General features: G+C 40.9%; 1 protein-coding gene across 1 annotated transcript in view; it reads right to left on the bottom strand.

Moving 5' to 3' along the window:
• Window positions 1-10,468: 10,468 nt before the first annotated feature.
• GTF2B (general transcription factor IIB) overlaps window positions 10,469-27,720 on the bottom strand; it is a 121,527-nt gene continuing 104,275 nt past the window's right edge. The window contains exons 4-8 of the mRNA XM_050806649.1: window positions 21,570-21,703; window positions 17,672-17,818; window positions 17,414-17,543; window positions 14,731-15,012; window positions 10,469-10,882 (exon numbers count right to left, since the gene is read on the bottom strand). Of these exons, the coding sequence (XP_050662606.1) occupies window positions 10,749-10,882; window positions 14,731-15,012; window positions 17,414-17,543; window positions 17,672-17,818; window positions 21,570-21,703 (827 nt within the window). The 3' untranslated portion in view covers window positions 10,469-10,748. The remainder of the gene's footprint in view (window positions 10,883-14,730; window positions 15,013-17,413; window positions 17,544-17,671; window positions 17,819-21,569; window positions 21,704-27,720) is intronic.

Here is a 27,720-nt window from a genome sequence, read left to right on the forward strand (position 1 = left end):
AGGTATGGCAATTATTGTAGTAATTCTATTATGTAACTATATATTAAGTAATTAGATAAAATTATGTAGCTGTAAACATATAAGACTTAAAAGGTGTAGTATTGGTGCATATTAGAAATAGGACAAAAGAATCAAGAAACAGGCCCACATGTATCTGGAATTTTAACATGTAGAAGAAGAGACATAATTCAGTGGAGGAAGAAGTGTTATAGAGTTTCCTAACTACATAAATAGAGAGGAAAATTATTCGTGTGGAAATGTAACAACATTGAATTCCTGTGTCACACCATACATAAACATCTCATATTGAACAGGAAGTGTCAAAAGCAAAACATAAATCGTTGAGAATATGTTACAAGAAAACACTAAAATGCAAGAAATATTGATATATCCAACTATAATAAAATTAGGAATTTCTGTTTATCAAAAGACATCATAAAGTTAAAAGATAAGGCACAAACTGGGCCGGACACAGTGGTTCACGCCTGTAATCCCAGCACTTTGGGAAGCCAAGGCGGGTGGATCACGAGGTCAGATGTTCAAGACAAGCCTGGCCAAGACGGTGAAACCCCATCTCTACTAAAAATACAAAATTTAGCTGGGTGTGGGGGCACACGCCTGTAATCTCAGCTACTTGGGAGGCTGAGGCAGAGGTTGTAGTGAGCCAAGATTGTGCCACTGCACTCCAGACTGGGCGACAGAGTGAGACTCCATCTCAAAAAACAAAAAACACCTAGAACCAGAAATACCATTTGACCCAGCAGTACCATTACTGGGTATATATCCAAAGGAATATAAATCTGCTACAAAGATACATGCACGTGTATGTTCATTGCAGCACTATTCAAAATAGCACAGACATGAATCAACCCAAATACCCATCAATGATAGACTGGACAAAGAAAATGTGGTACTTACATACATGAAATATTACGTAGCCAGAAAAAGGAATGAGATCATGCCTTTTGCAGGGACATGGGTGGAGCTGGAAGCCATTATCCTCAGCAAACCAAACACCACTTTTTCACTCATAAGTGAGAGCTGAATGGTGAGAACACAAGGACACAGGGAGGGGAACAACACACACTGGGGCCTGTCAGTAGGAGGTGGAGGTAGAGGTGCAGGAGGAGAGAGGATCAGGAAAAATAGCTAAAAATAGCTAATGCTGGGCTTAATACTTAGGTAATGGGTTGATAGGTGCGGCAAATCACCATGGCACACGTTTACCTACGTAACAAACCTGCACATCCTGCACATGTACCCCAGAACTTTAAAAAAAAAAAAAAAAAGCCCAACCACAATGGTAATCAGAGAACTAAAATCAAGACCACACTGAGATACAATTTTGCACCCATTCAATTGACAAAATTTAAATTTTGATATCAAGTGATGGAGTCCAACAATGTGTTCCCTTGAAATTGCTGTGGTGAGTGTAAAGAAGTAACTGCTTTGGAAAAACAATTTGGTATTATAAAGTTTGAACATTTGCATACTTTGGTACCCAGCAATTTCACTTGTATTAAAAAGGAACTGTTACACATGTTCACCAAGTGTCATGAACAAGAATGTTCATAGCACTGTTTGTAGTAGCAAAAACTGGAACTTAAATTCCCATCAGTGGGAGATAATGGCTTAATAAAATATGACATATTTACACCACGAAATATTATAGATCAATGAACTGCAGCTATAGGGAACAATAGAAAAGAACAAAATATGTGAAAAAAGCTAATCACAAAACTACATACAACGTGATATTCTTTTTCAAAGTCTATTACCAAACAAAGTAATAAAACTTTGTTAAGTAAGAGAATGTTAAACAGAAGACGGTGGTTATTTGGTGGGAAGGCAGAAGAATGAGATCCATCGAAGTGCATTGTAGGATTAAAGTTATTGGTAGTAGGGGAAGCCTCCAGTTGGGTGATTTCACTGGTCTTCCCTTTTTCAGCTTTCATTCCCAAACTCGTCCTTATAATCACTCTATTCCATATATCTCAGCTCCCTGCTCCACTCTTATTTCTTTGTGCAACTTTGTTAAAACTTCAAGCCCAACCTCTTTTATTTATTTATTTATTGAGATGGAGTCTTGCTCTGTCGCCCAGGTTTGAGTGCAGTGGTGTAATCTTAGCTCACTGCAACCTCTGCCTCCAAGGTTCAAGTGATTCTCCTGCCTCAGCCTCCCGAGTAGCTGGGATTACAGGCGCCTGCCACTATGCCCAGCTAATTTTTGTATTCTTATTAGAGATGGGGTTTCACCATGTTGGCCAGCCTGGTCTTGAACTCCTGACCTCAGGTGATCTGCTGGCCTCAGCCTCCCAAAGTGCTGGGATTACAGGCTTGAGCTACTGTGCCCAGCCCAACCTCTTAAATTCATCTCTGCATCCAAACAACTGTGCTAACTCATCTCACTATTTTGAAGTATTTACTATTTAAACTTTCCTGTGTAGTTGCTCTCAAACTTTAGCATGTATTAGAATCATTCAGAGGACTTGTTAAAACACATCAGCCTCACCCCTAATTTCTGATTCAGTAGATGGGGCCTGAGAATTTACATTTCCGGTAAATTTCCAGGAGATGCTGATGCCTCTGGTTAGTCGTGAAACAAGTCTCCATAAATTAAAAAGACTAAAGTTTTTGTTGTTGTTGTTTGTTTTATGAGACGGAGTCTCACTCTGTTGCCCAGGCTGGAGTGCAGTGGCGCAATCTCGCCTCACTGCAACCTCCACCTCCCGGGTTCAAGTGATTCTTCTGTCTCAGCCTCCCGAGTAGCTGTAACTCAGTAAACTCGGCTCCCTTGTCATGCTCATTCTGAAAGGTAAGATTTGTTAAGAGATGTTTAGTACGTGAGAGGCTAGACCGGTTATACCATTTATATCATTTTTCTTTCTCTCTTGTACACATACACATGACAAGTAGTTGTAGTTGCGTTTGTGTAAATTAAATATGTCCTTGGTATTGTCAAGATTATATAATTTTTTGGAGTAAACTGCAAAACACCCCTCCTCCCTTTAAGGAATCAGCACTGTTTCTCTCCCATGTGTGAACACATGTAACCATAGAGCCAGAAAACCAGGATATCGAGCTCACCTTGGCACCAGACTTTCCTAGTGCACTTTTTTCTTTTTTTTATTTTGAGACCAAGTCTCACTCTGTCACCCAGGCTGGAGTGCAGTGGCGTCTCAGCTCACTGCAACCTCTGCCTCCTAGGCTCAAGCGATTCTCCTGCCTCAGCCTCCCGAGTAGCTGGGATACAGGTGCCCACAACCACACCTGGCTAATTTTTGTATTTTCAGTAGAGACAGGGTTTCACCATGTTGGCCAGGCTGATCTCGAACTCCTGACCTCAAGTGATCTGCCCACCTTGGCCTCCCAAATTGCTAGGATTACAGACACGAGCCTCTGCGCCCGGCCTCCTAGTCCACTTTAAGTGTTCCTACTTTGCTGACTTTTTGGACTTTGCCTATTTTTGCCTTTCTACTAAGATCTACTTTACTCATTGCTTCTCATCCCATATTCAGGTCACTGAAGTCATTGCCTGCTTGTAGTAGTAACGATTTTTTCACCTTTTTAAAGTAAATATAAATAGTGGCTGGATGCGGTGGTGCAGGCCTGTAATCCCAGCACTTTGGCAGACGGAGGTAGGAGGTTTGCTTGAGCTCAGGAGTTCGAGACCAGCCTGGACAACATAGCAAGACCTCGACTCTTAAAAAAAAAAAAAGTGCTGGGTGTGGTGGCTCACGCCTGTAATCCCAACACTTTGGGAGGCCGAGGCAGGTGGATCACTTGAGGTCAGGAGTTCAAGACCAGCCTGTCCAACATGATGAAACCCCATCTCTACTAAAAATATAAAAATTAGCTGGGCTTGGTAGCATGTGCCTGTAATCGCAGCTACTCGGGAGGCTGAGGCAGAGAATTGCTTGAACCTGGGAGGCGGAGGTTGCAGTGAGCCAAGATCGTGCCACTGCACTCTAGCCTGGGCAACAGAGTGAGACTCCGTCTCAAAAAAAAAAAAAAAAAAAAAAAAAAAAAAATTAGCTGGGCATGGTGGTGCATGTAGGCCCAGCTACTCAGAGGCTGAGACGGGAGGATCGCTTGAGCCCAGGAGGTCAAGGCTGCAGTGAGCAAGTTTTCACCACTGAGGGTGAGAGGGAGACTGTGTCTCAAAAAAAAAAAAAAGCAATTAAATACTAATATCTTATAATTAAGTAGTCTCATATATATTATCTCATTTAATCCTCAAGCGTACTCCTGTGAAATGGGTAGAGTGCAGTTGTCCTGGCTCACATGGTTGCTAAATGGCAGAGCCAAGACCAATCTCTTGCCTGGTGCTTTTTCTGCCTCACTGCAAACCTTTTTAAAAATTGATTTTAAATTAGACCAGTCAACAGTCAGCTTCCAAAAACATCAGATGAAAATAGATAAAAATTAAAACCTTTTTAAGGAATATTACATTAGTGGTATGGCATATTATTGCATCACATAAGGAGATATGTAATGTCAAGTATCTATTATTTAAGTTCAATCACATGGTTAAGGTGGATCATCAGAACTCTCTTTGTAAAGATGTATTTTTCCTTTGTAACTAGTAAGCAACTTGAGATAATACTTGAGATTATTTATTCTATTTCCCAAAAACCTTCCTTTCAGTGGTTTTATCCTTCCAATTACCTTCATCTGAATAAATCATTACATTGGTAGTTGCAAAATAATTTTCTAACTCTAGTATTCCTTCTGTATTGATTAGCAGCCATTCTTAGCTTGTTCTTTCTTAAGCTTTTGCTTTTTCTTCCCTCAATTTTTCTTTGCTTTTATGGTTGGTATGGTTGTGTATTACTGTGAATTCATGGATTTTTAAATGTATTATACTTTTTTCTTGGATGCTTAGATTGTCCCAAACTTCGACCCCATTGGTCTTTGAGTACCTCCTTGCTTTCTTAAACTAAAAGATGTTCCAGGCGCACTTTATACAGTTCCAAGCAAACCTAGAATTTTGTGAATTCAGTGAAGACTTCTTGGAGGTCTTGGTATTTAGACTGGCACTTGGATAGAAACTCTGTAATTACCTGAATGATCAGGGAGTCTGAAAGCTCCTAAACCCCTTGGAATTTTCTGGGTGATGGGAGCATCTTTTGTCCTAATGAGATGATTCTTGGCAGGCTGCTGAATAGCCTCAGATGAGGGCAGGTTGCCTCGGGAACCAACCATGTAATGAGAGGGGTTAGTCCCAACCCCCTACCAAGGTCCAGAGGTGCTGAAAGTTGATACCAATGGCCAGTGATGTAATCCATCCTGCCCACATAATGAAGCCTCCATAAAATCCCAAAAGGAGAGGGTTCGGAGAGCTTGCAGGCAGCTGAGCATGTGGAGATTCCAGGAGGGAGGTGTGCCTGCAGAGGCCATCAGTGCCCTTCCTACATATTTGATCTATGCATCTCTTTGTCTGTTCAACTGTATCTTTTGTAATATCCTTTATAATAAGCTGTTAAATGTGTTTCTGAGTCACACGAGCTGCCCTAGCACAATAGTGGAACCCAAAGAGGGGCTGGTGAGAGCCCCAACGTTTTGCCAAAGATATAGGTGACAACCTACTACTTGCAATTGGTGTCTGAAGTGAGGGGGGGCAGTTTTTGTGGGAATGAGCCGCTAACCTGTGGGATCTGATGCATGTATCTCCAGGTAAACAGTGGCAGAATTGAATGATAGGACACCAAGCTGGTGTCTCCGGGAGAATTGCTAAGTGTGTGTGGGGAAATACCCGCACATTACAGTGTCAGAAAAGTTGTTTAGTAGTGTGTGGGTAGAGGGAAAAAGAGGTTTTTTCCTTTCAGAGTCACCTTTTCCCTCCTCCTCTTTCACCAAGTGCAAGCTTGAGCCTCCTGAAATGCCAGTTTAAATATTGCCCCAGAAATGCCAATGAGGATTACGAATAGAAGTTTATGCTTATGAAAGATGCTGGGGTCTCTGTGGCTAGAGATCAGCTGAATGGGGCTCTTGTAGTGGTGCCTTACAATCTTGAGATTCTGATGAAGGGTGTGTGTGTGTGTGTATCTGGGAAGGGAAGAATGAGGAGGTGTTCAGGGGATCAGAAGATCTTTCAATAGCGCCACAATTGGCAGATGAGATTAAAACTCCAGCAACAGGAAAAGTCAGGGCCACTGACAATTGGAAATATTGGCATGAGGCACAGAGGCCTCTTGGCTGGATTAGGACCATATGGGTAATAGGCTGACCCCCACAGCTGTTCATCTTGATAATTAAAGTAAATCTTGCACCTGTGAAACAAAATTAGCTCAGAAACCAAACACAACCATTGGTAAAGTACAATGTTGCTTTGAACACAAATGCTTACTATCAAGAGGCATGTAGTTTAAGCAGCATTTAAGTTTGGAGGAAAGGCTAAACAATTTCTGGCTATTAACTCTTTGTCACCTGGGCTGATTTAAAGATAATTCAAAAACTCTCAAAAGTTCTCCTCAAGAAGCCAGATACAAGTTTTGCCTTTAAGTGTTCTCTTTCATAACTGAATGGAATTATATTTGAAGGGTACAACTAAAGTTGGTCCTCAGGCAACGTCCTGTGAGGTGAGCTTCAATGGTGTGGTTCAGTGGAAGGAACACTGGATTGAATGACTGAGACCTCAGTCCATCTCATCTTTGCTACTACTAAGAGAGCTCGTGCAGATCTTCTCATTTCTCTACACTGCTCTGTTATACCAAATGGGGAGACTGGACCAGAGCACTGAAGCTAAGATTTCATGAAACGTATAATCAAATCTTTGAACTCTCAGAGTAATACCACAGGTTATCAATGAAAGTGGCTTCCAGTGAATGTTTCAAATACCCAAATGCAAGGAGCCATATTCATGAAGACTTCAACTGTTTAAAAATGCTAACGTGTGGCCAGGCAAGGTGGATCACATCTGTAATCTCAGCACTTCGGGAGGCCAAGGCGGGCGGATGACAAGGTCAGGAGCTCGAGATGAGTCTGACCAACATGGTGAGACCCCGTCTCTACCAAAAATACAAAAATTAGCTGGGTGTGGTGGTCAGCGCCTGTAATCCCAGCTACTCAGAAGGCTGAGGCAGGAGAATCGCTTGAACCTGGGAGGCGGAGGTTGCAGTGAGCCGAGATTGTGCTACTGCACTCCAGCCTGGCTGACAGAGACTCCGTCACAAAAAAAAAAAAAAAAAAAAAAAAAAAAAAAAATGCTAACATGTACAAAGCGGATCCACGTTATCTTCGTAGAAACTATCTTGCATAGCTCAGTAATATTACTTACTTGCTAAAAAGTAGGCCCCAAAAGAAGCTGGCTTCAAGATCCAAGTATGCTCATCTCTCAATAAGGTGGGTGTCCACTTAATACAGGATTTTTCACAACTCAAGCGATAAATCACGTTGAATCACTAATTTACAAAGTATTGTTTTCAAAGTATGTCAAATTCTTTTCACCCTAAGTAGGGCCTGGCCTGTAATCCCAGCACTTTGGGAGGCCGAGGCGGGTGGATCACGAGGTCAGCAGATCGAGACCATCCTGGCTAACACGGTGAAACCCCGTCTCTACTAAAAATACAAAAAAAAATTAGCCGGGCGTGGTCGCGGGCGCCTGTAGTCCCAGCTACTCAGGAGGCTGAGGCAGGAGAATGGCGGGAACCCGGGAGGCGGAGCTTGCAGTGAGCCGAGATAGCACCACTGCACTCCAGCCTGGGCGACAGAGCGAGACTCCGTCTCAAAAAAAAAAAAAAAAGGAAAAAAAAAAAAAGTCTCAGTATTAGCAATTTTGCCACAATAAATAAGATTTAGTTGTGAATGAACACTCCGTATCTTGAGTGAATTTTAGTAGAAAATCATCCAACTATAAACTTCTATATTTAAAAGATGGAACAGTCTTCAAAGAAATAGACAAATAAGGACTAGGGCCTGCTCAGGTGAAGAAGGCTTGAGGGGCCTGAGCCCCAAACAGAATTGCTGCTGAGCCCTGCGCTTCTTTGCTGAAAGTGAGAATGTTCCAGTAGTCAGATTTAATGACTTCCCAAAAGGGTTATTAACAATGGATCCAATTCCAACCACTTTTACCCCTTTTGAGAACACTCAAGCATGTGAAGCCAGGGATGGAAGGAAAAAACAGGTCACAGTGCTACTAGTTACCCTTCGAATAGGCATTTTTCCTTATTTCAGTATTTGGAATTAAGCTGATTTAACCATATGGGTGGCTTACGGAGGATTTATAAAAACTAGCATTTTAATTCCTTTAGTTTCAAGAAATGCCTACAACAATGCCTCATTCTCAAAAACAAAAAAACAAAAAAACAGCCCAAACATACCCTCTGACCCCAGACTAATCTTCAAAATCAATTCTCCTGATCCAAGCTTTACAAATGTATAGGCAGCAAAAAACAACAAAAAAAACCGGCCCAAGATGTTGACACGAGTAGCAAGGGCCAGATTTTTATTTTCCCGTTATCTGAATTTTTCTAGCTACCTAATGAATACATCTTTTTAACCAGAAAAATGAACAGACTAAACAAGCCTATTACATCTTAATCAGCTATGCTGGAAAAAATGTGGGCCAGGCACGGTAGCTCACGCCTGTAATTCATGTTTTGGGAGGCTTAAGTGGAAGGATTACTTGAGGCCAGGAGTTTCAGACCAGCCTGAGCAACATAGTGAGACATGTCTCTACAAAATAGAAAAAATTAGCTGGGTGTGGTGTCCTCAACCTGTAGTTTTGCTACTTGGGAAGCTGAGGACAATCAGTTCACCCTGAGTTTGAGGTTATAGTGAGCTATGATCATGCCACTGCACTCCAGCCTGGGTGACAGAGTGAGAACCTTTCTCTTAAAATAAGCACAGCAAGAAGCTGAAATGAAAAAAAAAAAAAAAGTACCAGGAGGGTAAGGCAGTAGAATCACTTGAACTCAGGAGGCAGAGGTTGCAGTGAGCCAAGATCTTGCCACTGCACTCCTGCCTGGGCTACAGTGAGACCCCGTCTCGAAAAAAAAAAGAAAAAAACCCCACCAACATACTGGTTATTTCTGGGTGACTTATTTACATATTTTCCTAATTTTCTATAATGTGTAGGTACTGACCTTTACTAAGTGCAAAAATAAACTTTGGTAACTGCAGTGGTCACTGAATGGGGAACTTTGTGGCTAGTCACTAGAACCTGGGGAACACTAGAGAGCACCACTGTTCGTTAGTCCGTATGTGGAGGTGTGTGATGCTAGGGATCAAAGATGTGTCCAGAAGGGAGATACAGACTGAAGCTTCCTTATTCCTAGGCCTCACGCTGGGTGGGACAGGTTCTCCCTGACAGGATTATTTTTCCGGTCTTCTCCCCCAGCTCTAAACAATACTGGATGAGTGTCCTATGTTTTGTTCAAGGCAGAAATACCACTTGTCTTCATGGCACCAATACTTATCCCCACTCCATGGTCAGCAGAATGGCAGTGGAGGTCTGCTCTTGGCAAAGACCCTCTATGAACCAGAGTCTGACCCTGCCCACCAGGCCACAACAGGAGATCGTCTTTCTAATCTAGTGCTAACCTCTTTTCAGATGTTTCAGAACTGTGACACCTGTTTCCAGAGCAGTGCAGTTACCAGTGGTGATGTCTAGCTTGGATTCAAGTCCCCTGTAAAAACCACCTGCAGGCCCAGTAATCTTCATTTAAAGTGCTCTTTAGGCCAGGTGTGGAGGCTCACGCCTCTAATCCCAGCACTGTGGGAGGCCAGGGTGGGCAGATCACTTGAGGTCAGGAGTTCTAAACCAGTCTGTCCAACATGGCGAAACCCTGTCTCTACCAAAAATACAAAAGATCAGCTGGGCGTAGTAGTGGGCACCTGTAATACCAGCTACTCGGGAGGCTGAGGCAGGATAATTGCTTGAACCCTGGAGGCAAGGCAGAGGTTGCAGTGAGCTGAGACTGGGCCACTGGACTTCAGCCTGGGCAACAAAGCAAGACTCTGTATCAAAAAATAATAGATAATAAATGAAATGCTCTTTAGTCTGTGAGTATACCAGTAAGCCTAACAAAGAATAAAAAAGAACCAGGGATATGCAGATTCTACAACATGAGATTTTAACATCCAGAAATTAAAATCTATTGATCTGCTGCTGCTATTAATTTACCAGCATCATCTTCTCTGCTCAATAAGTTCACTGAGAAAATCACATACTTAGAACATTTTAATGTCTGTCAAGCTGGTGCCTTTCAAAAGGTCCAAGCTCATCACTTCTTGTTTAATAGACATATTAATAAATCTCACATATGAATCCTTTCAAACTGGACACTAAATACGATGTGGATGTTAACAATGGTTCTCAAAAGCTTTTGCTCTTTCCATGAATTTATTAAAATAAAAAACTATGTATATATAAGTAATGGAAATAAAGCTTTATTAGCTGCAATGATTTGCATTATTTATAATTATGTATAAGTTAAATGTAACATATAATTATAACAAAAACTTTAGTTTTGAAAAATGTTTTATTCAAGAATTACATAATTTCAAATATCTTCCAAAATACAGTTTCCTAGATTGCTACAAAAGAAATTTGATAAGAAATTTAAATCATTAAATATGTTTCACTGGTATATATACATACAGAATGCCAAGCAATAGTATTCAGCCCTGGAATGCGTACCATGTCTGTTGTTTTTCCTCATGAAAGGCTCAACCCAGCATTTTGTATAGGCTATGTACAACAGGCAAAGTTCTGTATTCAAGAATTTGACGTTAGCTGCCTCAATTTATAGCTGTGGTAGTTTGTCCACTGGGGTGTCAAATTTGAAGTCTGTAGGAAACAGATCCGGGGCTCGAGGATAGATAAGTCTATAGGACTGTCTGATTGTAACATCAGCAACACCAGCAATATCGCCAATTTCTAAAAGACAAAAATCAAAACATTAACCGTCATTTCCATCCTACCTCCTTTCTACTACCTGCATTGTCATTTGTGAGATATGATTATACAGTATAAAGCGCCAAACTTAAAAACAAAACCAGAAGTGATTTCTAAAAACTGATAATGGAAATACATACTAAAAGGTAGAAAGCAGCAGCTAGGCCAGACACAGTGGCTCACGCCTGTAATCCCAGCACTTGGGGAGGCCGAGTTGGGCAGATCACTAGGTCAGGAAATCAAGACCAGCCTGGCCAACATGGTGAAACCCCATCTCTACTAAAAATACAAAAAATTAGCCAGGCGTGGTGGCAGGCGCCTGTAGTCCCAGCTACTCAGGAGGCTGAGGCAGGAGAATTGCTTGAACCCGGGAGGAGGAGGTTGCAGTGAGCCGAGATCGTGCTACTGCACTCCAGCCTGGTGACAGAGCAAGATTCCATCTCTAAATAAATAAATAAATAAATGTTTAAAAATCCATTTTAATAAAGCATTCATAATGCTTAACCAAATATTGACTCAAAAAAAAAAAAAAGCGGGAGCTAAAGTCAGTAACCAACAACAATAAAAATGATAGCAGTAGTTACTACCTTACAGAGCTGTCAATGTTTTAAGGAGTTGAATATAAAATATATGAACAGGGTTCAGGACTTAGTATTAGGAGTGTTATCTTATTATACTGGGTATCGTATTTACAACTGACTGCTCCTTTTTCTTTATAAATCTTTCTGATGATCACAAAGTACTCCACAAATACATTCTTGTAAAGAAATTCACTTTTTATTTCTGTGTTTGAAAGTTCCCATGCAAAATCTCCTCTAGCTAACTTCTGTTAAGAGGTCCCTATTAAAAACAAAATGTTACACTGTAAATATTGTTCTACAGTCTTTTTTTCTACTTAATACATCGAGGTCAAACAGCTACTTATAGCATACGGAGATGCTTTTCACTGATACAAGCACATAAGCAAATATTATTAGCTCAAACGAACATTTCTAGTCTATTACAAAATCCTAATAGATCCACTTTTACCCTTTAAAGTCACTGTCCCTTTTTTCCTTTCAAAGTCATTAAAAGAAATACCAAAGGACTGCCACTACAATATTTGGTTAAGTATTATGAATGCTTTATTAAAATGGATTTTTAAACATCACTTATTTATTTAAAGAAGGAATCTTGCTCTGTCACCCAGGCTGGAGTGCAACGGCAAGATCTCGGCTCACTACAACTTCTGCCTCCCTGGTTCAAGCGATTCTCCTGTCTCAGTCTCCTGAGTAGCTGAGGCACCTGCCACCACGCCCAGCTAATTTCTGTATTTTTAGTAGAGGCGGGGTTTCACCATGCTGCCCAGGCTGGTCTCAAACTCCTCACCTCAGGTGATCCACCTGCCTCGGCCTCCCAAAGTGCTGGGATTACAGGCATGAGCCACCATGCCTGGCCTAAACATCTTTTAATACAAACTCATTTTATCACCTTTTCACAGTTGATTCAAATCAGTGAGGTTTTAGTGATTTTCACTGTGAATGCCTGCCATCACTGTACAATTAGCTAATTTTAAATTTCCTTATCTCACACTGCATTACATTATTCTACATCTAAATACCAATAAATGGCAACTATTTGAATATCAACTGCCTGCTGTGCAGGGAAGAGAAGGACCTTACATTTGAAGACGACTTTTCATATAAAGCTAAAAAGCAGAAAGCACCAAGATTAATGTTTCCATGTTGTTCATTAGAATAAACTTTACAACTAGAAATGTACCTCAAGGACAAACTGCCTAACTGCAACTTCTCAATTTTACTAAAAGACTCAAAATTTCCTTAAAACGTAAGTGAAGGCCAAAGGGAATGGAAAATGGCTCCTTTAAATAACTAATGATTGGCTTCCTCTTTCTAATTATTCCTATCATTTATTATTTTTTCAACATATAGCCTAAGCTGAAGGCTGTTGTGAATAGAGTATCACAAAGTTATTGAGGCCAGTAATTCACTAACTCACTTTCTGTTTGTTTTTTGAGACAGTCCTGTTCTGTCTCCCAGGCTGGAGTACAGTGGTGCAATCTAGACTCACAGCAACCTCTGCCTCCCAGGTTCAAGAGATTCTCATGTCTCAGCCTCCCAAGTAGCTGGGACTACAGGTGTGCACTACCATGCTGGGCTGATTTTTGTGTTTTTAGTAGAGACAGGATTTTGCCATGTTGGCCAGGGTGGTCTTCAACTCCTGGCCTCAAGCAATCCACTCACCTTGGCCTCCCCCAAACTGCTGGGATTACACGTGTGAGCCACCACGCCCTGCCACCTTTTTTTTTTTTTTGAAAAAGAGCCTCACTCCATCAACCCAGGCTGGAGGGCAGTGGCATGATCTCAGCTCACTATAACCTCTGCCTCCTGGGTTCAAGTGATTCTCCTGCCTCAGCCTCCCTACTAGATGGGATTAGAGATGTGTGCCACCACACCTGACTAATTTTTTTGTATTTTTAGTAGAGACAGGGTTTTGCCATGTTGGCCAGGAGGCTGGTCACCGCACCTAGTTTATGAATTTCTTTACATGCATTTGTTTATGAATAACTTCTATAATCCTCAAAGATTTAGAAAGGAGTAGTCACTTCTAAATTTAAAAGGGAGTTAGTGGGCCATGCGTGGTGGCTTGTGCCTATAATCCCAGCACACTGGGAGGCAGAGGCAGGCGAATCACATAAGGCCAGGAGTTCGAGACAAGCCTGCCCAACGTGGTGAAACCCCATCTCTACTAAAAATACAAATATTAGCTGGGCGTGGTGGCACGTGGCTGTAGTCCCAGTTACTCAGAAAGCTGAGGCACGAGAATAGCTTAAACCCAGGAGGTGGAAGCTGCAGTGAGCTGAGATTGTGCCACTGCACTCCAGCCTGGGCAACAGAGGGAGACCGTTTCAAAAAAAAAAACAAAAAAAGGAAAAAGGAAAAGAAATTCACTTAATACTTCTGGTGAAAGTTTTCCTACAACACTAAATTTAAACATGGTATTTTAGAAGGCTGAACCACTTACGTCTACTTACTTCAGAATTTGTATTAAGAAACTGTAAAATACTGTACAAGATGGGAAAAAAACCAACCTTAAGAGAATGTTAAAGGCTGATGGCCAACACATATTTTACAGCGTGTCTATCTGCAGGATCCCATGCCAAGCAGTGAGAAACAAAGCATGCCTCCCTGACCCCTAAGATTTAAAAACGTAAGTTTGGGGAGGAAAAGAGTATGATCAAGAGGATATATTTAGGGAGAAAAAAGAACTTGTAGGAATAAAAGATGTACAAACTAAAATAATTCAAATGGGAAAAAAATTAGGTTTGTTTACAGGGTTATGTCTCTGAACATTTTTTTTTATGAGCAATTTAAAAGCAAAACATTTTTTCTTAACATTTTGATGTTGAGGAACGATGTCTTAAATGTGGGTTTTTTTTTTTTTGAGATGGAGTCTTGCTCTGTTGCCCAGGCTGGAGTGCAATGGCACAATCTCGGCTCACTGTAACCTCCACCTCCCAGGTTCAAGCAATTCTCCTGCCTCAGCCTCCTAAGTAGCTGGGATTACAAGCCCCACCACCACACCCAGCTAATTTTTGTATTTTTAGTAGAGATGGGGTTTCAACCACGTTCATCAGAATGGTCTCGAACTCCTGACCTTAGGTGATCCACCCGCCTTGGCCTTCCAAAGTGCTGAGATTACAGGCATGAGTCCCTGTGCCCGGCCAAATGTGGGTTCTTGCTATTTACCTGGTTCAAACTTAAAATGGAAAAATAATCACATGCTGCGAATTTCAGTTTACTGCCACACTTCCTGATGACGAACCCTACCTTTTTGGGTCCTCTTTTCAGCTGATGCCTGTGAGGCCATGTAAATGGCTGCCGCTGCCACAGAGATGGGGCTCCTCCCAGGAACCAAGTCCAATTCCACAGCTTTACGGGCTATATGGGTAGCTGCCATCTGCACTTGTTTAGGAAGACAAAGATTGGAACAGAATCTGGACATGAAGTCCCCAGTTGTAATCAAATCCACACTGGTTTCTAGTGCTTTCAAAATAAGTTTAAAACACCGACCAATTTCTTTCTTAGAAATTCGTGATACGGCACATATTTCTAAAAGAAAAAAAAATTAAATAAATCAATTCACTTAAGCCATATAGTTCATCTTAAAATCTACCATTTCTAATTATAAACATACATTCTAATCGTAAAACATTCAATCATGCCTTAAAGATAAAACCCTAATTCTCTCAGTGATACTCCCCGCCCAGAGATAACTGCAAATTTCTCAGTTAACTTTAATGTTCATCACACTTTTTTTTTTTTTTTTAAGACGGAGTCTCACTCTGTTGCCCAGGCTAACAGCAGTGGCACGATCTCAGCCCGCTGCAACCTCCACCTCCTGGGCTCAAGTGATTCTCCTGCCTCGGCCTCCCGAGTAGCTGAGACTACAGGCGTGCACCACCATACCTGGCTAACTTTTGTATTTTTAGTAGAGACAGGGTTTCACTATGTTGGCCAGGCTTGTCTAGAACTCCTGACCTCAGGTGATCCTCCTGCATCGGCCTCCCAAAGTGCTGAGATTACACGCGTGAGCCACTGTGCCTGGCCTAATGTTCTTCACTCTTTAAATGTAGGGTTTTTGTTTGTTTTTTGAGATGAGGTCTCACTCTGTTGTCCAGGCTGGAGTGCAGTGATGCCATCTCAGCTCACTGCAACCTCTGCTCCCCGGGTTCAAACGATTCTCCTGCCTCCTGAGTAGCTGGGATTACAGGCGCCTGCCACTGCACCTGGCTAATTTTTTGTATTTTTAGTAAAGATGGGGTTTCACCATCTTGGCCAGGCTGGTCTTGAACTCCTCACCTCGTGATCTACCTGCCTCGGCCTCACAAAGTGCTGAGATTACAGGTGTGAGTCACTGTGCCTGGCTAAATTTAGGTCTTAATCTTTCCAAATATTAACTGCTCTAAGGATTAATTCATTGCAAGTAAATTTCTTTAAATGAAAAATTGATATTTATACATTAACCTGTTGTAAGCAGTGTTATCAAGGAGCTGAAAGAAAATACTCAAGCTAAAGGATGCCTCTTAGGCAACACAGTGTCATGTGTACATAAAATCCCTGCAATTATGGGCTATATAGCTCGATGAGATAAAATATTTGACCCTGTTATTCCCAGATGCAACCACCATACACTTTCAGAAGAAATTTAACAAAAGCTCTGTTTTAATTATAAAAACAACAAAAAAGATGATGATAAAGGCCATCACCTCTTCACTTTTACATAAGAAAACATAAAAAATAAATACTCACTGGATGAATAAAGGGTTAAGTATAGTCTTCAGCTAAACTGAGCTTTGGTAGTGTAAGTCAGTGAGCAACACTGAACAAACTGTCACATATTCCCATGTAACTGCAAACTGTATGAAAAATACCAGTTCTTTCAAAGCCTCCAACTGAAGTGTAAAAATGCAAACAATACACCTCAAGAGAAAAAACTTCACTGATGCTTTCTTTAAATTTATTTTTGAGATGAAGTCTTGCTCTGTCGCCCAGGCTGGAGTGCAGTGGTGCGATCTTGGCTCACTGCAACCTCCGCCTCCCGAGTAGCTGGGACTACAGGCGTGCACCGCCATGCCTGGCTAATTTTTCTATTTTTAGTAGAGCCGGGGTTTCACCATATTGGCCAGGCTGGTCTTGAACTGCTGACCTCAGGTGATCCGCCTCGGCCTCCCAAAGTGCTGGGATTACAGGTGTGACTCACCGTATCTGGCCTTCACTGATACTTTCTAAAGCCTGACTCCCTCATCTACAGAGACTGGTGCTAGAAATGGAAACTGTTTTCATGTAAACCAAATGTGTAAATGGCCTACTTTGGTTTACCATTACAGGCCTGAAAGCCCACAAAATTTTAACAGTCCATCAAAAGATCTCACTAGCAAAAAACATAGTGGGCTTACATGGACTAAAATGAGTCTACGTGGGAAAACAGCCTAAAAGAACATTCTATGAATTTGCTGTCAAGGAACAAAATAAGTAGACACTGGCAAATGATGCTCAAGTGGATTACTGTAGTGACAATAAAGATGACTTAGCTTCTAAGTGTCAAAGCTGCCTGACATTGGTCTGTTTCTTTAATATGATGTAGAAAATGCTATTTTAGGCTGGGCACAGTGGCTCACGCCTGTTAATTCTAGCACTTTGGGAGGCCAAAGCGGGCAGATCACCTAAGGTTAGAAGTTTGAGACCAGCCTGGCCAACATGGCGAAATCCCGTCTCTACTAAAAATACAAAAGTTAGTCAGGTGTGGTGGCACGTGCCTGTAATCCTAGCTACTCAGGAAGCTGAGGCAGGAGTACAGCTTGAACATGGGAGGCGGAGGTTGCAGTGAGCCAAGATCGCACCACCGCACTCCAGCCTGGGTGACAGAGTGAGACTCCATCTCAACAAACCAACCAACCAACCAACCAACCACAACAACAAAAAAACAACAAAAAAAAAGGTAAAAACTTACCTTTAAATGTCCTAGGAACCCCTTCTTGTCTACAGGCAATATAGAGACAAGCAGAAGCTATAGCATCATTAGCTCTTCCCTTCAGGCTCTTCTGTTCATATACTTGCTTGAATAAATTATTCGTTCGATCCTTCAAAGCAGAGAAACTAAGTTTAACTCTATGTCATTTAATTAGCTGCAATATCGAAATTTCATGTGTTCATTAAATTATGCAAAGTCAATGCCAGAATGGCTTAAAGGAGGTAGACAAGAACTTACAACTATATTTCGAGGTAGATTGATTCTATCTGCCATGGTAGTGATTTCTTTGAATGCATTCATCATTGCCCGATCAGAACTGCTCATTGTTCTCCGATTCTGGTACTTAGAATTGCCAAATTCATCAAAACTTGCAGCTCCTGTACCCTATAGAACAGTTAAAACTATGAAAAAACGTTTTGGAAAGTATGAATAATGGGACACTTTCTATGAAAATATAACTTACAAGATCTGATTCTATATAGACTAGAAATCTGAATTGTGCATCCTGCCCATCTATACTAAAGGAACATGTAATTCTAACAACTGTTCAAGAACATAGAAAATGTGAAGCTTAAAGTGTATAAATAGAAATACGATACAAAAACCTGACAAAACCATGGAAAAAGGAAGTCTAATTTCACTTAGAAATATGATAAAAAATATCAAATACTAGAAAACAGAATCCAATAGCATATTAAAAGGTAGCATATCATGACCAACTGGAGATTGTTCCACAAGATATTATTAGAGAATCAAATAATGTAAAACACTATATTATTAGATCTAAGGAGAAAAATCATGATCATCTCCAAAGGTGCTAAAAAGGCAAATGAACAAAATTCAAAGTTCATTTTTGATAAAAACTCATAGGACACTACAAATGAGTACTTCTTTACATGAGAAAACCACTCTCCTCTGCCCAAAGCCAGTACAATTAATGAAGAAACATTACCAGCATTATCACCAAAATCACAAGACAAATGCACCTCCCACTGCTACCATTTTATAACACTGATCAGAAAAACGAGTCAATTAACCAAGAGAAAAATCGGACGTACAAAATTGGAAAGGAGGTGATAAACTATTTGCAGATAGTATCTTTATACACCTGGAGTATGCAAGAAAATCACTAAAACACAGCTGCTATACATAATTCACTAAAGCAGCAAGGTCAAAATAAATAGAAATCAATACCCTTCATAAGTACAATCAACCAGTTAAAAGACAAGGAAAGCAAATTTTTCAATTACAACAACGAAAATCTTGGAATAAACTTGAGAAACATGTGAGATGTTCATGAAGAAAACTTTCAAACATCTCCTGAAGGACACATAAGATACCTAAGGAAATGGAAAGGCATTATGAGTTTTTTTTTGTTTTTTTTTTTTGAGATGGAGTCTCGCTCTGTCGCCCAGGCTGGAGTGCAGTGGCCGGATCTCAGCTCACTGCAAGCTCCGCCTCCTGGGTTCACGCCGTTCTCCTGCCTCAGCCTCCCGAGTAGCTGGGACTACAGGCGCCCGCCACCACGCTCGGCTAGTTTTTTTTTTTTGTATTTTTTAGTAGAGACAGGGTTTCACCGGGTTAGCCAGGATGGTCTCGATCTCCCGACCTCGTGATCTGCCCGTCTCGGCTTCCCAAAGTGCTGGGATCACAGGCTTCAGCCACTGCGCCCGGCCCATTATGAGTTTTTGAATACAAGATTTATTATGAAGAAGTCAATTTTCCCTATGTCAATTTGCAAATTAATCTGACCAAAACCCCAGTGACAATATTAAATATTAAAAAACAGGCCGGACGCAGTGGCTCATGCCTGTAATCCTGGCACTTTAGGAGGCTGAGGCGGGCGGATCACCTGAGGTCCGGAAGTTTGAGACCAGCCTGACCATCAGAGAGAAACCCCGCCTCTACTAAAAATACAAATCAGCCAGGCGTGGTGGCACATGCCTGTAATCCCAGCTACTTGGGAGGCTGAGGCAGAAGAGTCGCTTGAGGTGGTTGTGGTGAGCTGAGATCACGCCATTGCACTCCAGCCTAGGCGACAAGAGTGAAACTCCGTCTCAGAAAAACAAAACAAAACAAAACAAGCAGAGTGTGGTGGCGCACGCCTGTGGTCTCAGCTACTCGGGAGGCTGAGGCAGGAGGGTCACCTAAGCCTGGGAGTTTGAGGCTGCAGTTAGCTATGATCACATCACTTCACTCTAGACTGGGTGACAGAAAGACACCCTGTCTCAAAAGAGAAAAACCAAAAAACCCCACAGAAAACAGAATCCAACAGCGTATTAAAAGGCAGTAATATCAACCAAGTGGAGACTGTTCCACAAATATATTAAAGAATCTAATATAAAACATCATATTAATAGAGCTAAGGAGGAAAATCATATGATCAACTCCAAAGGTACAAAAAATGCAAGTGAACAAACCTAAACTTTTTTAAAAAATGAAACAAACTTAACCTTTAAATGGAAAACACTAGTGAAGAAAATGCTGAAAAAGAAGAGCAATGAGGGAAAACTGGTGCTACTATATATTAGAACAGTGTGGTACGGCATTTGACTAACTGGACCAGGACAGGAAAAAATAGAAAGTCGAAAAATATGCCCACGTACACATAGAAATTTATTATGTGATAAATCTAGCAGCTTAAAAATATTTCTATCTTGGCCACGGATGGTGGCTCACACCTGTAATTCCAGCACCTTGGGAAGCCAAGGTGGGTGCATCACTTGAGCCCAAGAATTGGGACCAGCCTGAGCAACATGGTGAAACTTTGTCTCTATAAAAAATAAAAAAAATTAGCCAGGTGTAGTGGCCCACACCTGTGGTCCCAACTACTTGGGAGGCTGAGGCGGAAGGATCACTTCAGCCTGGGAGGGGAGGTTGCAGTGAACCGAGATCATGCTACCGCACTCCCACCTGAGCGACAGTGTTAGACCCTGTCTCAAAAACAAAACAGGCTATGCAGGGTTCAGCATGGTAACTCATGCCTGTAATCCCAGCGCTTTGGAAGCCTGAGGCGGGAGGACTGCTTAAGACCAGGAGTTCAAGACCTGCCTGGACAAGAGTCTCACTCTGTCACCCAGGCTGGAGTACAGTGGCGTGATCTTGGCTCACTGCAACCTCCGACTCCCGGGTTCAAGCGATTCTCCTGTCTCAGCCTCCTGAGTAGCTGGAATTACAGGCGCCCGCCACCATGCCTGACAACTTTTTTTGTATTTTTAGTAGAGGTGGGGTTTCACTGTGTCAGCCAGGCTGGTCTCAAACTCTTGACCTCAAGCGATCTGCCCGCCTCAGCCTCCTAAAGTGCTGCAATTACAGGCGTGAGCCACCGAGCCTGGCCAAAAAAATTTTTAAAAATAAAAATTAGCCAGGTGTGGTGGTATGCGCCTGTCCTAACTACTTGGGAGGTCAGGGAAGGAGGATCACTGGAGCCCAGGAGTTTGAGCATGCAGTGAGCTTTGATTATACCATTGTACTCCAGCCTGTTGCCCAGACAAGTTTTTGTCTTTTTTTTCTTTAAAGATGGAGTCTCTCTCTGTCGCTCAGGCTGGAGTGCAGTGGCGCGATCTCGGCTCACTGCAACCTCCGCCTCCCAGGTTCAAGCAATTCTCTGCCTCAGCCTCCTGAGTAGCTGGGATTACAGGCGCCCACCACCATGCCCGGCTAATTTTTGTATTTTTAGTAGAGACGGGGTTTCGCCATCTTGGCCAGGCTGGTCTTGAACTCCTGATCTCCACCCACCTCGGCCTCCCAAAGTGCTGAGACTGCAGGCGTGAGCCACCATGCCCAGCCGAGAAGACATTCTTGATATTCAAAGAATATATCAATATTAACTCATGAAGGCCACACTACACTCATTTTTTGTGTGTATACAAAATGTGATTTATGAAAAAAAGGTCTGATATAAAGGCCCTGTAATTTGGATTTAATTTGGATTTAATTTGATTTAAAAGTCTTCCCCACTTTAGGATGGAATACACACACAAGTTAGCCTTCATTCACAATGATATTACTGGCAAATCTTATTAGACAGGTCAAGAGTCCCCACTGGTACAGTGACATACTTTTGCAAAGTTCCCAAACTCTCAGGTCTATGGTCATTCTGCAATTGGTATTTCCTGCCAAATGGACTTATTACCTTGCCAATCATGGTAGACAAATCTCCATCACTCAGAAGAGGATTCTGAGAATCTCCAACTCGAGATGGATCTTTTGTTGCTTTGTCATTGCTGAAAGTTCGCCATTCAGATCCCACATCGATAACCCGGTCACCTAAGAATATAAGCACATACCTGAATCATTTTGTCAAGATAAGGTTTACTTAACTACACTGTCCAATGCCCAACTAAGCCATTTTATTCCCAGGAAATCTCCACATGGACATCTAGGATCTAGCTCAAATATCACATTTCAGACATTTGTCCTAAAGCATTCCTTTAACTATTGTACCAGTCTAACAATAATCCTCTTGAAACATTATGCTATGATATTCTAACTCTTGGAAGAAAAAGAATGTCAAAAGTAGCAAAGTACAGCTATTCATATGTGATGCAAAGGCAAACAATGTAATAATGATTAAGAACCAGATTTTGCACAAAATTTGCAACAGGCATGGGAAAAAAACAGAAAACATTTTTTAGAATGGTATTAATGCAAATAATTTCATATTAAAACGTCACTAAGTTTTGGTGGGAAATGCTTTGCAGAAAATAAGCCTAAGCTTCTGTTTCAAAGTAACAATTTGATGAAAAATATATGTGGCCAAATAATTTATACAGAATAAACTTCAAGCCTAGAATCAGTATGAAGAAAGTCTGGTTGGCAAACTTTTCTCTTTAAGCCAAGAGGCAGCATCTAAATATATGATGTCAAAAAAAAGCAGACACAAGTAAACCGTATTATTACTGTTTTGGTGAGAAATCTCAATGTCTGGCAATACCTTCAGAGTAGTCAAAAGTTAACACTGAACACTTACACACGCTACTCATTGTGCCCTTTTGTACATGTTCTCACTTAATCTTCACAGCCTTATCAAGGGAGGTACCACTTTTACTGCCACTTCACAAATAAGATGAACTAGCCTAAGATCACATAGCTAGAACTGAAATGCACATCAGAGTCTGTTCTACACTCCAATTATAAAACATGAGCTTTTTCAGTGAATTGTGATGAAGCTGAAAGTAGGAAGGAACCAGACCATTTCATCTTTGTGTATACACAGCAAGCAGAAAGAAACAAATGGCAGAAACCAGTTACTGCAGCAATTAGAGTTATGGTATTAACAGTCAATTAATATAATAGTCAAGAGTGTGAACTCTGCCCTTTGCTGCTTAGCCTTAGAATATTACTTCATTTCTATGTCTTTATTACCTCAGCTCTAAAATTCTCCTTAACCTCGTATTTTAAAGATTATAAAGATTAAATAAGATATTATAATACCCACGTATAGTGCATGTAAAGTGTTTAAAAAGTAGTACTACGTGCTCAATATTCGCTATTTACTGCTATGAAAATTAGAAAGATAGCATATATTCTGAGTTTCTCCTTTTTTGTGGGGATGATAAGGGAGAGGCATCAGTTTAAAATATTAATCTCGGGCCAGGTGCAGTGGCTCACGCCTGTAATCCCAGCACTTTGGGAGGCCAAGGCAGGCGGATCACCTGAGGTCAGGAGTTCGAGACCAGCCTGACCAAGATGGAGAAACCCTGTCTCTACTAAAAATACAAAATTAGCTGGTCATGGTGGCACATGCCTGTAATCCCAGCACTTTGAGAGGTCCAGGCGGGCGGATCACCTGAGGTTGGGAGTTCGAGACCAGTCTGACGAACATGGAGAAACCCTGTCTCTACTAAAAATACAAAATAGCTGGGCGTAGTGGTGCATGCTCGTAATCCCAGCTACTCAGGAGGCTGAGGCAGAACTGCTTGAACCCAGGAGGCGGAGGTTGTGGTGAGCTGAGTTCACAACAAGAGGGCAACAAGAGCAAAACTCCGCCTCAAATTAAAAAAAAAAAAAAAAAAAACCCAAATAACAAAACAGTAACATTAATCTCCATAGAAGACTTTAAAAGTTCCCAAGTGCTCTGCTAAGTACTTGATCAGGAGGACAGCAAAGAACAGAGAAAACAGAAGGAATTCCACCTAGACCATGCTAACTTTTAAATTTTGTATATAAAAATTAATTTAAATGCTCATAAACAACCAGAGTATAGTGATCATGTAATTTAATCTTAGTGACAGATTTAAGAAAAGGCTCGGCATGGTGGTTCACGCCTGTAATCTTAGCACTTTGGGAGGCTGAGGCAGGAAAATCACTTGAGCCCAGGAGTTCGAGACCAGCTTGGGCAACATGGTGAAACCCTGTCTCTACAAAAAAATACAAAAACAAATTAGCTGAGCATGGTAGCACATGCCTGTAGGGAGGCTGAGGTGGGAGGATCACCTGAGCCCAGGAGGTTGAGGCTGCAGGGAGCAGGGAGCCATGATTACACCACTGCACTCCAGCCTGGGTGAGTGAGACCCTGTCGAAAGTAAGCAAATGTTCAAGAGAATGATTCATTCCTGAAGCCTCTGACAAAATGTTTCTTTTTTCTTTCTTTTTATTTTTCAGACAGGATCTCGCTCTCTCGCCCAGGTTTGAGTATAGTGGTGCAATTTCGGCTCACTGCAGCCTTTGCCTCCCAGGCTCAAGCAATACTTCCACCTTAGCCTCCTGAGCAGCTACAGATATGCACCACTAATGCCTGGCTAATTTTTGTATTTCTTGTAGAGACGGGGTTTTGCCCATGTTACCTAGGCTAGTCGTGAACCCCTAGGCTCAAGCGATCCACTCACCTCGGCCTCCCCAAGTGCTGGGATTACAGGGGTTAGCCACCGCACGCAACAGAAAAACTTTTCTTTAAACAGCTGAGGTAAAAGTAGATTATCAGTTGGACTACCATGTGTCCACATTACAAAGGGATTGAGATTAGAGGCAGAGTTCCCATCTGCCATCCCTGCATGCAAAGAGAACAGGCAAGGCAGGCAGAAGCAGGGCGGTAAGTAGGCAATTTTAATACATCACATCGAGGAGGTGGCCCAAAACAAGGAGAAAAGCGTTAGATGGATGGCATTACAAGGATTTCTCTATTTCCTCTTCCTCATAATAAACATCACTAAACTTAGGAAGTAATGTGAATTACACAGATTTTAAAAAGGTACTTAAAAGTATCAAATTGTCATTGTGCACTGAAACCTTACCAAACCACTGTGCAGTGAGTACTATTCACCAACAAACCCATGTCCCAAAGAGATCACACTAAAGAGATCAAGTTTTCTTCCTTTTTAGAAAATACTTGCTCACTAAAAGATATGTTAGAAAAAAAAATTACCTCCATTCCCAATACCCAGTGACAACCACTATATTTTCATATATGCTCTGTGTTTTTCGTTCATATGTATGCACCTATATGTTTTCCTAAAATTTAGATATTGTGCCTGTTTCATGGCAAGCTCTTTTCACTAAATTTATCATAAGCACCAGCATAGTATTTTTAGACAGAATTTAGTCCCTTTAATAGCATCCACCAATTAAAGTGATACCATGGTGTTCCCATGCACTTATGTTTTCAAAGAGAGAAAAGACAATCTAACTTTACTATTTGGCAAAATAAAAACACAAACACGCACAGAACAAAAATCACTGTGGCCTTCAAACCCAGAGTTACTTACTAAATTTTAAGCTAAAGAAAAAAAAAAATCATCAAACGTCATCAGTAACTTGCAATATTTTTATTAACATACATGAATGTATCAAGACAATGGCATAAGTGAAAAGGCAGAAGGTATGCCCACACCTTTTAAGTCTGTCTAGAAATCTAAAGATAAACCATTAGTTAGCTAAGATGCTTCATTTCATAGCGTTTTCTGAAATACCTTACCATGAGTTCCATTTGCTGCCTGCTTTATATTGTTTTTATTAAAGACAAGATGGATTTTTAATTTTTTTTAAGATGGATTATTTTAAGGTAGCATAGTATAAATAGAAAACACAACACTGGGTGGTGATGTAATTTTTCTACATACGTAGGAATGATCTAAACGACTCATTCAAGAATCTGTGGTTTGTGCTAAGAACCATTCCCTCTTTTTATATTTAACAACCCAAAAGAGCATTCATAAGGAATGAAGTTTCCAAAATAACTCGATTAGCATACCATGCAACTACAACTAGTCCAGCAGATTAAGTGCATGAGTAACAAGAAATAGGGCAAGTCCATTCAGAAAAAATTAGAATACATAAAGAATTTTCATTTGAAGAAAATCTAAATGGAGTAGTATTTTTAAAAGTTGCTCTGGAAGAAAGCTGCAAGACAAAATTTTTTCAAGGGCTAAGTGGTACAAGGCAGCCATGCCTGGGTATAATCTATAATCAACTTTTGAAAAGGAAGAAGTCAGCTAATTAGCAAATACACAAAACTTCACATATCCTTTTAATGTTCTAGAAACCAAGAAACATACGAACTTCCACTAGTTTCCTTCTTAACCACACACTGTAGTCTATGTGAAGATATATAGTATCAAAGAAAACTTACACTACTATAATACATATATATGCACAACTCCTCGCTCCATCTAGAGCGTGATCTTTAACACTTTTAATCAAGTTCCCCATCCAAAAAAGTAAACACACCCAATATGTGTATTTATGTATTTCACACATGTATAGCTCTCAATCCATACATTAGGAGTGGTGTCTAAAGGGTATTAACTAAAACATTTTACCATATTCTGAAGAGAATACGAATTCCATCTCATTTTTCAAGAAGAAACCGAGAATACTTGTCAAAAATCACTTGCACCAGTTTTAAGTGGTTTAGTCACTCTGGCACCTATCTTACAATCTGGCAATTCCATTCTTAAGTACAGCTGGCCTTCTGTATCTGTGTATTCTGCATCCACGGATTCAACCAACCACAGACTGAAAACATTTGGGGAAAAAAAACGCCTGTACTGAACATGTACAGACATTTTTTTCTTGCTATTATTCCCTGAGCACAGTATAAACAACTATTTACATACATTTACGCTACGGAAGTAATCTAGAGCTGATTTAAAGTATATGGGAGGATGTGCATAGGCAAATACTACATCATTTTGTATCAGAGACTAGAGCATCTGCAAATTTTGGTATGCAAGGGAGGTCCTGGAACTAGTCCCCCACAGATACTGAGGGATGGAGTGAGTGTACTGCCCCATTAGAAACAACCCATCAACAGAAAAATGTGCACAATGGAATATTCTTCAGTAAATAAACTACTCACACATGCAATAACAAATATATCTCAAAACTTTTTGAAATTTTTTTGAAATTATTTCAAACCAAAAATGTCAGTCACAAAAAAGTTCATATTGTATGATTTCATTCAAGTGAAGTTGAAAAAACGGGAAAATAATCTATGAGAACAGAAATCAGTTCCACGGCTATTGCTGGGTGGGACTGGCAGGCAAGTGGCATAAAATGACTTCTTTCCCCCCTCCCCCCGCAACTGGTGTCTCACTCTGTCACCCACGCTGGTGTGAGGTGGCACAATTTCGACTCACTGCAACCTCTGCCTCCCAGGTTTAAGCAATTCTCCTGCCTCAGCCTCCTGAGTAGCTGGGATTACAGGCGCCTACCTTCACATCTGGCTAAACTTTGTATTTTTAGTAGAGACGGGGTTTCACGGTGTTGGCCAGGCTGGTCTCAAATTCCTGACCTTGTGATCAGTCCGTCTCGGCCTCCCAAAGTGCTGGGATTACAGGCACGAGCCACCAGGCCCGGCTGCCAAAATGACTTCTAAGGTGAGGGAAACGGTCTCTATATCTCGATTAGGGTGTGGGTTACACAAGTACATGCACTGTCAAAATTCAAACTATGTTTTATGGTATGCAATTACAGCTCAATAAATTAAAAATTAAAAACTCATTCCCACCAATATACTACTGATTTTGAATTAAATGACACCAAATCTATATATTATTTTGGGAATCATAGAACAATTCTTATCTTCTTCAACAAGGGAATACTCTTTCCTCAAGGTCTTCTTGCAGATTTCAAAGTATTATGTATGCCATGCTTAAGACTAGACCTAGATTTTTTATGTTAAAAATCTCATTTTCTAACTACTAATTGCTATATTTTATATGCTTACATTCAGTCACTTTTAATAGACTATTAATTTTTTAAAATTTAATTTGACTTCTAGATATAGAACCCCATCAGTGGCAAAAAACATATTCCAAAAAAAACACATTGCATTTCCAATGCTT

This window comes from Macaca thibetana, chromosome 1 (assembly GCF_024542745.1).
Source record: "Macaca thibetana thibetana isolate TM-01 chromosome 1, ASM2454274v1, whole genome shotgun sequence".
In the NCBI taxonomy this organism is placed as follows: Eukaryota; Metazoa; Chordata; class Mammalia; order Primates; family Cercopithecidae; genus Macaca; species Macaca thibetana.